The sequence below is a fragment of the Cladophialophora bantiana genome (genome assembly GCF_000835475.1).
Source record: "Cladophialophora bantiana CBS 173.52 unplaced genomic scaffold supercont1.8, whole genome shotgun sequence".
Lineage (NCBI taxonomy): Eukaryota > Fungi > Ascomycota > Eurotiomycetes > Chaetothyriales > Herpotrichiellaceae > Cladophialophora > Cladophialophora bantiana.
This window is the reverse complement of record NW_015971582.1, coordinates 1760949-1773916: the sequence shown is the minus strand read 5'-3', so window position 1 is coordinate 1773916 and position 12968 is coordinate 1760949. Positions and strand designations below refer to the sequence as shown.

Sequence of the window (12968 nt, the reverse complement as noted above, 5' to 3'; positions counted from 1 at the left end):
AGTTCTCTCTCAGCCGATTCAGGTGAGAGGAGACTCTTATAGCTTCCCCTCTTTCTGTCACGTGAAAAGGGTAAGGCAGCGTTAACCGATAGCCTTGTGCCTCAACCGTCCTTTGCCTTATCCTTTCCTTTTCTTTCTATACCGTCCACCCGATTCGGGTGGAGGGCGTAGAGTACTTGGGGACAACGGTGGGTTCGTGACACGCATCCAATTTTCAACGAGTTATCAGACCATTTTGCTACTGTCGTCGCAGCTGCTGGTCCTCCAAATGACTCGAGTTGATATTGTTGCAACACTCCAACTATGCCTTCGAGTCATCGAAAGAGGCCACTTTCCTCGCTATCCTCACACGCCAGACCGCTGGATGCGAGCTCAAGCACATTTGTCCGTGATGTTCAACACACCGCGACCTGTACGCGAACATGTGGAGAAGCTGGGTTCAACGACCTCTACAAGTACGATTGTTTCATGGTCAAATTTAAGAACTACTCTCATTATTCAGATCCCTCCCAGGAAAGGGGTGATGCAAAACAAAACGAGTGGTCGGAGCCAACTACCATTGACACGAATCAAGATATGTTACGAAGTTCAAGGACGCATATGATGCATTCGAGAAAAGTCCGCTTACCGTTCCCAGCCTTGGACCAGATGCCTATTAGACGACCAATATCAACCCGATGCTGTAGCTGAATAAACAAGCGGCGTGCAATCCCATTCTGTCAGTGGTCGTGTGGGATCTGATTTCTCGTCCCGATCTCGTGGTCCCCGAATCTAGCGAAAGACGGACCAAGAAGAGATTCTTCTATATACTTTTACATGCGCAAGCCAAATGGCCCAACGCTGCCGAAGAAATTGAGTGGCAACGCAGCAGCATACGAGCCGGAGAGGGTTTCATACAACAAGAGCGACAATAGGATCACTGTTCTCAACCCAAATGGATACCTGGCCTACCTGATACAGCAGGATATGTTCACCTCGAAGAAAATATCCGTCTACATTGGAAGCGCAATGCTCGGAAGTGTAGGGGTGAGGAGTAGCGAGACGGTTGAAGCCCAAACACTGGTAGCCCGAAGAGACCCGAATTCCGTCTTTAACAAGGTCATCTACCTAGAAGCGAAAACAACTGGAACCGGCTGGGATGTTAAGACCGCAAGCACATTGGACATCGAAAGGTTAGCAAGACTTTGGAAGGTTCGGCAGATTTGAGATGTTCTGTGTGGCTGGAATAGATCTCGCGACTGCGCCAAGCTATGGAGAGCGTTGAAGGGTGTTACAAGCAACCTTGGAGGAAAGGAGGTGGGCGGAGGTCAGTCTCGATGGCAAGGCTGTGTCTTGGTAGACAATGGTGTAATGCCGGTAACTCAGTATATAGATAAACAGGATGTTTACCGTCCAAGTGACTTGATGAAACAAGGAACACACTTTTATAGTTTCCTGTAAGGAAGATCCTGAATGGTGATTTAATATGTTCACTTATCACAGCTGTCGTCGGTCTATTCGTCACCGCCAGTCCCCACTTTGTATATACCTAGGTATGCGAAAGAGCCAGATCAGGCACCCCACGCTCGGGTCAGGGAGTGCTCTGGACGCTCACGCTGAGATAGAGACGGAATCGAAGGCCTCCGGCTTAATTCCAGAGCTATAGCGAAGCCTATCAAGGCCGTGGTGAGTGGTTTGGTTCTTGCTTAATTGTCCCTCTCCCCCCAGCCACCTGTCGGCCCTTGGGGCCGATATGATCGAGGGCCGAGAAGAACGTTCTGCGAGAGGCTATACGAGGTGACGCGTTGCTAATACGGATTGTTTGTGATCCAGACTGTGTTTATGCTCACCGATGTCCCCAGAGCAAAAGCTGGAGAGCCCCGCAGGTACGAGGAGGGCGAAGATTGTCACGCGTGGGCTTGGGGCAACGCCAGAATTGTGAAAAGAACCGAAGTTTGAACGGAAGATTCATATTTCCACGCTCCATTTCAGTGGCACGGCTTACTCATTCTTTTCGCATACTCTATTCACTGCTTTCTCATCAAAGTCAGCGAGTCGGATGTCGTAATAGTCAGGACGAGTCGCCCCATTTTCATCATTTGTGTCAAGATACCCGATTGAAGCTGATTTATCATGATTCAATCCTCTGAATAAAGCACATGGTGCAATAACAACAGGACATAGATTAACTCTTCCTTTTCTGACCCGCGTTAATTATGTTCTAGTCCTCATGTGACTGCACATCATTGACTGATCCTTTTTAGAGACTGGCAAGTATGTCTCTTTGGTCTGTCCGAGATTGAAGTCCAAATTAAGGACATTGATCATCCTATTGGCTTGCGCCAGACAGCCTCGCGCCGTATCGCAAACCAACGGGATCGTTTCTCCAGTCAGCGATATTTCTTCCTCTCTATTTCTTCACGACTCCATCTTCTTCCTTATGGCTTGCTCAACCAGCTCCAGAAATGCCCCCTGTGGGATATATACGTCGTCAGCTTGCCAGTCACCGCGGGCGCTGGTTTGGGTACGGTCATCGACTGATTCGGCGCTGAAATGTGCGTGGCCCAGCATGGCCGCCATGTTGAGGAAGCCTTTATGCTTGAGCCCGAAGGGCAGGATCTCGACGAGGGCCGAGCCCCGCGGGAGGAACATGCCATGTGTCAACCCCGCGCCGTGCACGCCGACAAGGATATCAGTCGACCGGTCGACGGCGAGCTGCTGGGCGAAGGGCAGTTGCGCGAAGTCCACCACGTTGAGCTGAATGGTGGGGTGGCGGAGACGCAAGGCATCGAGCAGGCGGGCTTGGTCGACCAGCCGCCGTTTAGTCGTGCGATCGATGTAGGTGATGACAAGCGGGTCGTCAGGCTGTTTGGGGGGGTCATGGATTTGGTAATAACTCAACACCCGCCGCGAGAATGCGCGCAGCAGAGGGGAGTCGGTACAGTCGAGCAGGTTCCAGTCCCCCTGCCAAAAGGGGTTTCCTCCACCCGCCAAAGGCACTATAATGTTTCCTGGCTCAAGTGGGAAAGAGCTTGTGATGTCGCTCAGCCTGAGGATCGGCTTCTGGGCAAAGAGATGCCATAGCTCAGAGTATGGGCCGTCGGGGAGATGATCTAGAAGGAGCACCTGGGTGTTAGAGAAGTCGGAAGGTTGAATAAAGGGAGCCTTCGTGGCTGGATTGTGTGCCATGCGGAGGATGTCCAAGGTCATGAAGGTAGCGAAGATCTCCAGCAGGGCGTGCCAGATGTTTTTGTACTCGTCTTCCCGCTTGAGGACGATGGTCACTGGAGAAGCCTGGATGGTACTCGAAGGGGTCGCGCCCTGCATAGTGGCAAAGCTCACGGCGGTGCTGAAAATGTACTTTGGACCCGTGGAGTACCAGTAACCTGGGAGGTTGATGCACAGAGTATGCAAGCCGGTGTTCAGTTCTTAGGGTATGTGGTCACGGAGGCTGCAGTCCAGCACGAACTTGTGTTGGTCGAGGTCGAAGGTGGCGGGACCGGCGATGCAGAAGGCATCTTTGCGTCGGGTCTTGGTCTCGGTGATGCTACTGAAACAAGTCATGCGCGAGGCCGATTCAGCGGTACAGTATTCAGCAGACCGTTGGCTGAAGTTGTCGAGATAGCCGAGTCCAAAGCGTTCCTCGCAGAACAATGACTGATTCGATACCGTGCTATACTCGAACGGCCAGGCAAATTGGTCAGCTTCGAGCAGTTCTGTGTTCGAGCCATCGTGGCTCACAGCTCCAGATAATCCAGCCGTCCTGTCATATTCAGCACCGGCGGGTGAGATCAACCACGAGCGACCTGAGAGACCGTAGAGAGCAATTGTAACTAAGATGAAGACGCCCAGGAACACAACAAGCCGGTAAGGCTGGAGCCGTACATTGACCAACATTTTCGTGTGGACAAAAGGGCAGCTTTGTTGTCAGCGCTGGTCTTGTTGGGGAGGCCCGGGGTGAGATCGCAAAACATCACTAGGTTGAGGCATGGGCGCTTTACTCTGAATTGAGGCCTGGCGTCTGACAAAGCTGCATCATCTTCCCGTACGGATCGAACTAAATGCCGAGTTGACGACGGCTCTGAAAGACTGAGACGACAGCCGTTTGGAGCGGTAGCTGGCGACAGCACTCACAAGTCAATCCTGATGCCAAGAGCCTGATTTACCGCGCTTGCACAGCAATCAACTCATTCACAGGCCCTCACCCTACGCTACCTACGTCTTGCCTGTTACTATACAAGGTACGCGTCCTAGGGTTCCAGAGGTGTATTCGGCAAGACGATCATCGCATGATTCGCTCGGGCTGCCAATATAGGGGGGCGGCGGTCTGGAATTGCAGGCCCGGGCTGCTCATGTACTTCGTACCCCGTATGGTGTAACCGGCCCGTCTGGCCCCTTGTGTTTCAGTTCTGCGAGTGGCTAAGTAAGCGCCTCACCTCCTGCTCAGCCGAAACAACTGTGCCCTGTGGACCCGAAAAGCGCCAGCGGGTAAGGAAGAAATTCCTTGCTAACTTCTTTTCTCCCCCATATCTTTTACCGCTGCTTGCCATTTTGGCTCCTATCTTGCTCCGTGCCAGCAAACTAACAAGACGGAGATAAAATACGTGGATCTGGGAGAAGAATTACATTTGTTACCAACGAAGGAAGGTTGGAGGACTAACCGAATGGGCAGAGATTTAAAGTATTAAATATTGAAATGAAGCTGTTTGATTCCCCACAGAACAGCATCCAAGACAATATCCCCCACACTTAGACCGGTTTACGGTAGTAGCGGCCCGGCCCATATTGGGGACTATAAGGCGATTAGCAACGCTTGCGGCGAACTGCAAGGCGAAGAAATTTATAGCAGTGGTAAGAGCAACGTAATTCTGAACTGTGAAAAGTTTACAACACCATGCACTATCTAAAATTAAAAAAAAGAAGGCAAAAAAGGGCGTGACGAGGTTCGACAAATCGCCCAAGGGTACGCACCACTAACTTTTTGTAGGGGTTGGCCCCCTGGGCGAAAAAAGGACCCACGTATATGTTAGACACAGCCTTGAGGAAACCCGGTTACGAGTTGCATTGGCGCGACTCACCACACTCATTGGACAGATGGAAGGATCCACAGGAGAACAAGGCTGAGTCACGTGATATGCCCTGTTGGCTCTGTTGGCCCTGTTGGCCCTGTTGACAGAGCGCACAGAGCGCACAGAGCGCACAGAGCACAGGCATTATATATACACCCTCGTTACCCCTACATAGTTACACTCTCTCCGTAGCCAACTCATGTTATCTACTGGACTATACAGTTCTTAGTAACAGAGAAACCTTGCTCATATCGCGTGTGATCCACAACCAGCTCATGCTATACCAGGATTGTTGCTGAGAACCCTAACCCAGTTAGGATCAGTAGGGATCCTTAACACTCCACCGACGACCTCCACCGACGACATTTGCGATTGTCTTTCTTGACCGGCCACGACTTCCCTCGTGCATCTTATGCGCTCCGCTTCCCTCGTGTGCAGTCTCCTTTTCTTCTAGCTCTCTACCGCCTTGGTCACGACGCCGACCAGCATTCTCTCCCCGACCGTCAAGATATAATACTCGACTCTCGTCTTGCTGACTTCCACTCTATAAACCTTGACTCTCGTCTTCCCCTTTCCCGCCTGCTCCACCCTGTGGATGACTTCGCCATATTGTCCCCTCGGATCAAAGTCTCGAGTACTCAGCTCCTCCACGGGCCCCGCTGACCTGGGCGCAAGGCACTTTGCAAATTCCTCGGCTGAGGGGAGCTCCGAGCCGGAATAGTTGAACAGCGCAGGCTCAAATGGCGAGTCTGTGTCGGAGGTATACGTGACGTCTGGCAGCGACTTCAAGGAGGCTGGCAAGGCATCCGAAGAGGCAGTTGTTGGGTCCAGCTTCGACCGTGGTTGAGAGGTGGATTCTGATTCTGCAACGGTCTGGCCGGCCTTGGGGTTTGCGTTCGCCTTTTCTAGAAAGGACAGGTAGGAACTGTCGTCTGACATGGTGTTGGAATTGTTGTGCGGAGAAGGAGTCGATGACCCTGCCGTCTTGATGGTGATAGAATTTAGACGAGGTGCAGGGAATTTTCTAGTCGTTGACGCTTTAGGTCTCGACAGTGGCAGCAACGCTGTTGTTGAACGGTTCCCCAGAAGTCGCCAATGCGTCCCTGATATCTGCTGCTGTTGCTGCGAGGCGATACGAACAGACTGCGCGATAATCTCTTCTCTATGTAGGCATGTTAATGCGCACGATCTGGGCATTCGTACGTTTACAGGATGTAGTGCCAGGTTGATATCATGCCATTTTTTGCAAAGCTCTCAGTCTTCATATTCGACGATGACGTCATTGTCGGAGACTGTTTGTCCCGTTCGTGCTGCTGGTCTCGACCTCAGAGCCCGGTTCTATGTTCATCGGGCTTCGGACTTCGAACCAAACAGTATTGCTACCACTACGGAACAACCGCTCGCATTTTCTCACCAGGCGGCCCCCGTAAGGCTTACGGCGACACTAATCTCTCTTTGCCCGGCACCTCCTCGTACGCAGTGTGGCGGCTGAGGGCATTGGGCGCTGGTGACGCAGCCTTCACTGACCACCGGGGTTAGGTACATACGAGTATCTGAACGATTCCTACATTCGACGCCGAACTCAGCATTGAATCTAACTAGGCATGGATGGAAATCCCCCATGGCTGCTTACGAGAAAAGTCGGATTCTTATCCGGGTGCGGACCTCAACACGGCAGAATAATCGATCGCCCTTACCGGAATTGAGGGCGTGAGCTAAGGTGACGGCGATCTTTGCAATGCTCTGTACAAAGTTCTATACCTGCCTACATTTGAAGGGGGAAATGTTTTGGGTTTCACCGAGACTTTCGACACGCACGGTCCGTTTCGATCGTTGACGCCGCCGCCGAAGTCATGCAAGGATGTGGGATCCTCCTGTAAGGGTATTTATTTGTTGATGCACAGAGTATGCAAGCCGGGGTTCAAGGAAGTCCGTGCTCGGGCGATCAAGACGCACGAGGGTCAAGAGCGTAATGCTTCTATTATCTACATTGAGCTTTGAGGCAGACCGATGGCTAGGGAGCAAGCATTGAGTGTCGTTCCAAGCGCATCGAAAATTGGATTTAATTTTCCCACTCCCACAACAAGACTTGCCATACTACCTAGATATGTATCACTCCGCTTGGAAATCAAGGAGAATAGACAGGTCTGTTGGTATCTCATGCTTGCGTTGCTCATATCTCTCCGAATAAACGAGCACAAAGACACTCATTTTCCGTTTGCTGACGCTACACCATGCGCCTCCAGTATCGCCTCCCACGAGCTCTTCCTCATACTCACGAAGCAGCGACAAGATCCTTCTTGAGCGTACCCAAGAATTGCTTCTTCTCCTGGGGAGTCTGGTACGCCCCGTGACCGAACTCCGAGGATGTGTCGATCCATTTGAGCTCGACTTTTTCCAGCGCCTTGCGGGACGTGTGTGGGAACATTGACTTGCGGAGGGTCATGACTCGCTTCTTGACCCCTGGCACAGAGCCCTTGAGCAGGACGAAGTCATTCTTGACCACCCCATAGCGGACGAATCCGCCCATTCTGTTCGACACGTTAGGACTTCGGACACACCAAGCCATGTAAGGGAGAACTTACGGTGTAATCTGCTTTTCTACAACGTCAAAGTCTGTAGCCGCGTTATTCTCATCAGAGCCCTTCCCAATCCGATAGACCTTGTGGTTGACTGAGGTACGATGGTGGTAACCCATCTGACCAGCACGGGCAACCGTCCACTGGACGTGCGAAGGATGCCAAGCACCGATACAAGCGACTTTTCTCAGACCCTTGTGTGTCTTTCTCGGAAGCTTTTTGGTGCCCCATCTGCTGGTTACACCCTGAAAGCCATGACCTTTGGTGACGGCGATGCAGTCGATCATCTCGTCTTGCTCGAAGATGCTGCTGATCTCAACAGGCTTCTCGAACAACCCGTGACCGAAATCGACTTTCTCTGCCACACTACCACCATTGATTTGAATCTCCATCAAATGCGCCTTCTTCTGCTTGAGGGGTGTCTGACGGATCTGAGTATGAGCAAGTACGCGGACGACTGTGCAGTATTTCTTGACGCGCTCGAGTTCCCGAGTGATTGAGGCACCTTTGTTCTCGGAGTGTTTCTTTGCGTACTTGGTGAATGCCTTCTTCTTGGATCGATACCAGTTCTTGTAGAAGCGGCGCTTCACTTCGTCAGAGAGATGTTCGGCCCATACGGTGGTAAGGGAACGAAGGCCGCGGGGTGTTTCGATGTAGCCGACGAGGCCGACGACGATCATCTAGCAAGAGATCAGCCTCAACCACGTAACCGTCAGTGCCAGCTTTCTTTGAGACCTACAGGGGGGGTCTCGATCACAGTCACAGCCTCAACAATCTCTTTCTTGTGCATCTTCGCACCAGGTCTATCAAGGTCGCGGACAATTGTGGTCATCCCGGCCTTGTATCCCATGGCAGCGGTGAGATGAACTGGTTTCTTTGGGTCATCCTTGGGAAAGCTGGACCAAATGTTTCAGCTTCGACTCATTGAAAGACGAGTCATGACTTCTAGAGAACCAGAGTATCCTACCTCTTGACCTTGCCTCGGTGTCTTGCGGCTCGCTTTCGCGGAAGGAAAGCAAGCGAGCCTGTCGAGAAGGATGTATTAGCCCAGAGAGCCATTTTTATGGGAGCTGGAGGTAATCGAATGGGAAGGAATTTTACCGTGTCGTGGTGCCTCGAACTTTCGGTGAGACCTTTACAAGATATTAGCAGATGCATATCTCGAGTCAAATCTATACTCACATCTTTTTTGAACGAGGAGCAGGTTGTCGTGGATTGTCAAGCTGAAGCGTCACAGTCAATGTGGAATACAAGAAATTCAATAATTTTGATAAAAGTGCGCACCAACCGCCAAGATTTTCGTCAGTCACGTGATCATACCGATTCGCGAGCGAGGCAGATATTGTCCCTGAATAGAGTCGTCCTACAGCGAGAGGGAAATCCTGAAAAGACAGAGATAAAGGGTTGCCTAGTATCTAGATATCGTTACTTCGTACTCTTGAGAAAAAGCAAAATACATGTGCTCATTTTACAGAACGAAGTACCAATGCGACTGTGGATTTTTTCCAACGGTGGAACCCCCCGGCTCAATCTTGCTGCTGTACAAAATCCAGCCAAACCCAGCACAAAAAAGAAATCACAATGAAAAAGATCCTGACTAGCGTCATACCAACTATGCTGCATTCTCTTGCTTTGGCGTTACTGTTGGAGGAGGTACCGGGACTTGAGGGCTGCTCAGAGCTGCTGAAGGTGGAGCCCGCTTATCATCCTCACTGTTGTTGTCATAATCCTCGTCTACATCGACTTTGCGAGCTGCCTGCTCAACCTGTTCTTTCCGATCCTCCTTTGGGGCATCCAAGATTGACTGCATTGACGGGATCTGCTGAGGGTGACTGTAAGGGTGATGTGCTGCCTCAGAGGGGTGGTAGTTCTCATTTGCTCGTCGTTCATTCTCGCGACGAATCTCGGATGAGCTCCGCCTGTAATGATCTTTCGGTGTAGGTAGGCGGCCCGGTGGGCTATTCCGACGGACTGGGTCATCCAGACGCGCACGAGTCTCTTCATTTGCTATCTTCTTGGAAGGTCCTGTATCGGACTCCCACTCACGGCTCCGTTTCATAGAAGAGGGTGGGCGATCGTCACGAGCAGGTCCTTCTGCAGCGGGAAGAGGTGGCGCCGCCGACGGTACACCATTAGCAATGCTAGGGAATGGCTGACCAGACTGGAATGGCTGTTGGCGATAGCCTCCCCCTGGAGACTGAGGTCGTTCGTCTCTAAGTGGCCGCAGCTCACTAGGGGGGCTGAATGGCCGCCCATAGGGTGGAAGGGTTGAGCCGGAAGCACTGCCATTGGCATGAGGCGCTGGTGCTCCGTTCATGGTAGGAGACGGACGGACTCCACTACCGAAGGCCGTGGGGCGATCCTGCATCGAGATCTGCGGCAGTGTTTGGGGCCCAGGAGGGAACATGCCCGGGTTAGCCGGCTGCATCTTGGGCGAGGGGGACTGCAATTTTCGAACAGGTGTCTGACGCGAAGAATCGTAAGGACGTGGACCATCCTGACGTGGACTAGGAGCACCTCGAGGCGGAGCTCTCATGGTATCGCGTCCTTCATAGCCGTTGGTCGGTTGTTGCTGCTGTTGCTGTTGTTGCGGCGGCGGCAGAGGCTGCTGCTGTTGTGGCTGTTGTTGCGGCTGCGGCTGCGGCTGCGATTGTTGTTGTTGTCCCGGGGGTGGGTTGATGCCTGCGATGCCTCTCGCCCAGTCGTTAACCCGAGCTGGATCGACTTGAGGTTGTTGTGGTTGCTGGTTTGAGGACGAAGGTCCGCCCCATTGAGGACCAGGAGGGCCAACGCCATTTTGATATGCTTGCGGGTGAACATCTTGCGGGACAGGAGCATTGTGCTGATTAGGACCTGTTGCCGCTCCGCTTCTCAGGAGAGCGAGACGGGCTTTGATGTGAGTGTTTGTGGGATCAAGCTCAGCTGCTCTGGCATATGCGTCGAGAGCGTCAGACGTCTGGTTGTTGCAAGACTCATACTGTGCCAGTGGTCAGTAAGACAAGGTTGTGAATTGCGTGCGTGACACTTACCAAAGTTCCAAGGTCGTACCACACCTCAGAGATGTATGGGTTCAGCCGTATGGCGCGTGAGTATGCATCGAGGGCATCTCGGTACTGATTGATTTGATAGTACAGCACACCAATGGAGCACCAGAATGTGGGATTCCGTCCATCGCGGTATACGGCTTGTTGGTAAGCTTCATATGCCTTGGGAAATTTCTGCTGTGCCATGTAACATCTGCCGAGCAGATACCAGCTTTGTGCATCTGAATTGTCTTGGAGGTGGTCAATCGGCGAGATCTACAAAAGAGGCTCTAGTGACACATACCTGAGCTGACCGACTGTTCCAGGTACTCGATGGCCTGATCTTGGCTGGCATAACTGTTACTCTGTTGGTGATGCAGCCAGCCGAGCTGCTGTAGCACTTTGGCATGTTTCGGATCTCTCTCGAGAACACGCCTGTACGCCGACTTTGCGGCTTCAAACTGCACACAAAAGTTAGAGGAGCTGGCAGACAGCTAGAGCATGAGGACTTGCATCTTTCTGCTGCTCATACACGTGACCGATCTGGAACCAGATGTCTTCCTCATTCAACGGGCGCGGCGGATCATTGACAATGTATTTGAAGCACTAAAACACCGTCAGTAGAGCCACACACAGGCGAGCGAGCGACTCACTTCGAGGCTGTGTCCGAATTTTTGTTGCTGTTTGTAAATGATTCCAAGTCTAAAATAAATTTCGTTGGCTTTCTCGAAGTCGGGCTGCATCCGCATGACTTGAGAGAAGGCCTCCTCGGCATGTTCCAGGGAGCCATATCGGTCATAGAGAATACCAATGCCATACCACAGCTTGGGCTCCTAAACTTGCTGTCAGATATACGGACAAACGAAAGAAGATGTGCGACAGCTTACGTTGGGCTTGGCGAGATAGTAAAGAGCTTGCTGGTAGGCAGTATAGGCCTCTTGCAGATTGTCCATCATCAAATAACAATGACCTGTTTCTGTGAGTTCTTGCTCAGACGATGCGAAAACTGCCTTTACCTAGGTTACCCCACGCTTCGCCGTTGGCAGGCTCGACCTTCAGGATGTTTTTGAGATATTCCATAGCTTCAGGGAACTTCTCTTTTGTCCGAAGAATGCCTGAGATTGCACCCAAGGTCTGAGTTGACCATTGGTTGTGTCTCAGAGCTTGCTCATATGCGAACAGAGCGCCCTCGTGGTCACCGAGTAACTCGTTCAACGAGCCTGCCATCATCGCGATTAGCATGCATTTTCTGAAAGAGACCAGTTCACAATCATACCTATCCTTTGCCAGGTGGATTCGTTCAACTGCGCCAGAAGGCGTTGGCGCTGCATATGCGCATCAACCGGTGCGGCTCCGTTGATTTGGCCAAAATGGGGGCCGGGCTGCAGGCCGATGACGCCTGGAGGCGATGGATGGGGCACGAGAGCCATTGTTGATCCCTTGGAGATGTGATGCGAAGAGCCTCAGCTGGTGGGGGGGATCAGAAGGAGGGAGCTCTTGGACAAATGTTCACTGCGTCGGCTGCTGCAATGATCTGGGCCGTCGACAGGTTCTGGCTGCGGCCAAATGTACCTCCTCTTATCAAGCTCAAGAGGGGTGTGAGAGAAAAAGTAGAGGTGCTCGACGACGCGGTGAATGGCGTCTGAAGAATGGTAGCTGGGTTGGGAAAAAAGATGCTCGCCTGCTTGGGACGAACAAGAGCGAAAACAAGCTAGGGTGACAACAATAGCAGGGAGGGTGCGACAATGACAATGTTATGTCCTCAGGAGATGATGGTAGGGCATAAAGTACGAGATACTGGCGACGGCGGCGTGAGGAAAAGATCAAACCTAGGTGGTAAAAGACGAGCAAAGGTATAGCCTGAGCAAGGCGACACGGGAGAAGAAGCTGGTGGAGGATGACGGTGGGAAGACGGGAGGAGGAAGGAGGGCTCTCATTCTGAAAGCAAAGTCACGGGAAAGCACGCTAGAGGTAGGGTTAGATCTCATGCTGGATCATTTGTCGGCGGGCGAGAAGCAGAGCCGGACACATCAGGTTGCCATCAGTTGCTAGACTGCGGCGCACGGGCTCTGACAATTCTTAGCTTCTCGCTGGCTTGCAACCAGCAGCACCAGGAAGGGGGACAAGTGGAGGGGCGATGGAGCCCTAGGTGATTGGTATGGGCAGGGGGCGGGGACCCGATAGTGCTCGGATCAACTGGCATGGGCGGTGGATGGGCACCGAGCAGGGATTGCCGCTATCACCTGGGTGGTGGATGGGGCATGGATGGGGTTTCTTTGGGCGTCGAGACGAAGAATCCAGGCGGTGGGGCTGCCACG

General features: G+C 52.3%; 5 protein-coding genes across 5 annotated transcripts; 1 reads left to right on the top strand and 4 right to left on the bottom strand.

Annotated features, from left to right (window-relative positions):
• Positions 1-816: 816 nt before the first annotated feature.
• Positions 817-1206, top strand: Z519_06292 (uncharacterized protein; the record flags this gene model as incomplete). Its single annotated transcript, XM_016764032.1, has 1 exon — positions 817-1206. The coding sequence occupies one exon, from the start codon at positions 817-819 to the stop codon at positions 1204-1206; it is 390 nt and encodes a 129-aa protein (XP_016620356.1).
• A 1191-nt stretch (positions 1207-2397) lies between these two features.
• On the bottom strand, positions 2398-3876 carry Z519_06291 (uncharacterized protein; the record flags this gene model as incomplete). Its single annotated transcript, XM_016764031.1, has 2 exons — positions 2398-3365; positions 3426-3876. The coding sequence occupies 2 exons, from the start codon at positions 3874-3876 to the stop codon at positions 2398-2400; spliced, it is 1419 nt and encodes a 472-aa protein (XP_016620355.1).
• A 1622-nt stretch (positions 3877-5498) lies between these two features.
• Positions 5499-5987, bottom strand: Z519_06290 (uncharacterized protein; the record flags this gene model as incomplete). Its single annotated transcript, XM_016764030.1, has 1 exon — positions 5499-5987. The coding sequence occupies one exon, from the start codon at positions 5985-5987 to the stop codon at positions 5499-5501; it is 489 nt and encodes a 162-aa protein (XP_016620354.1).
• Positions 5988-7323: 1336 nt separating this feature from the next.
• On the bottom strand, positions 7324-8686 carry Z519_06289 (60S ribosomal protein L3; the record flags this gene model as incomplete). Its single annotated transcript, XM_016764029.1, has 4 exons — positions 7324-7579; positions 7634-8307; positions 8367-8523; positions 8595-8686. 4 exons carry the CDS (start codon positions 8684-8686, stop codon positions 7324-7326), a joined length of 1179 nt encoding a protein of 392 aa, XP_016620353.1.
• A 553-nt stretch (positions 8687-9239) lies between these two features.
• Z519_06288 (uncharacterized protein) lies at positions 9240-12080 on the bottom strand (the record flags this gene model as incomplete). The annotated part of the gene is made up of 8 exons (XM_016764028.1): positions 9240-10604; positions 10657-10901; positions 10955-11104; positions 11160-11256; positions 11304-11483; positions 11538-11620; positions 11667-11870; positions 11927-12080. The coding sequence occupies 8 exons, from the start codon at positions 12078-12080 to the stop codon at positions 9240-9242; spliced, it is 2478 nt and encodes an 825-aa protein (XP_016620352.1).
• Positions 12081-12968: the final 888 nt, after the last annotated feature.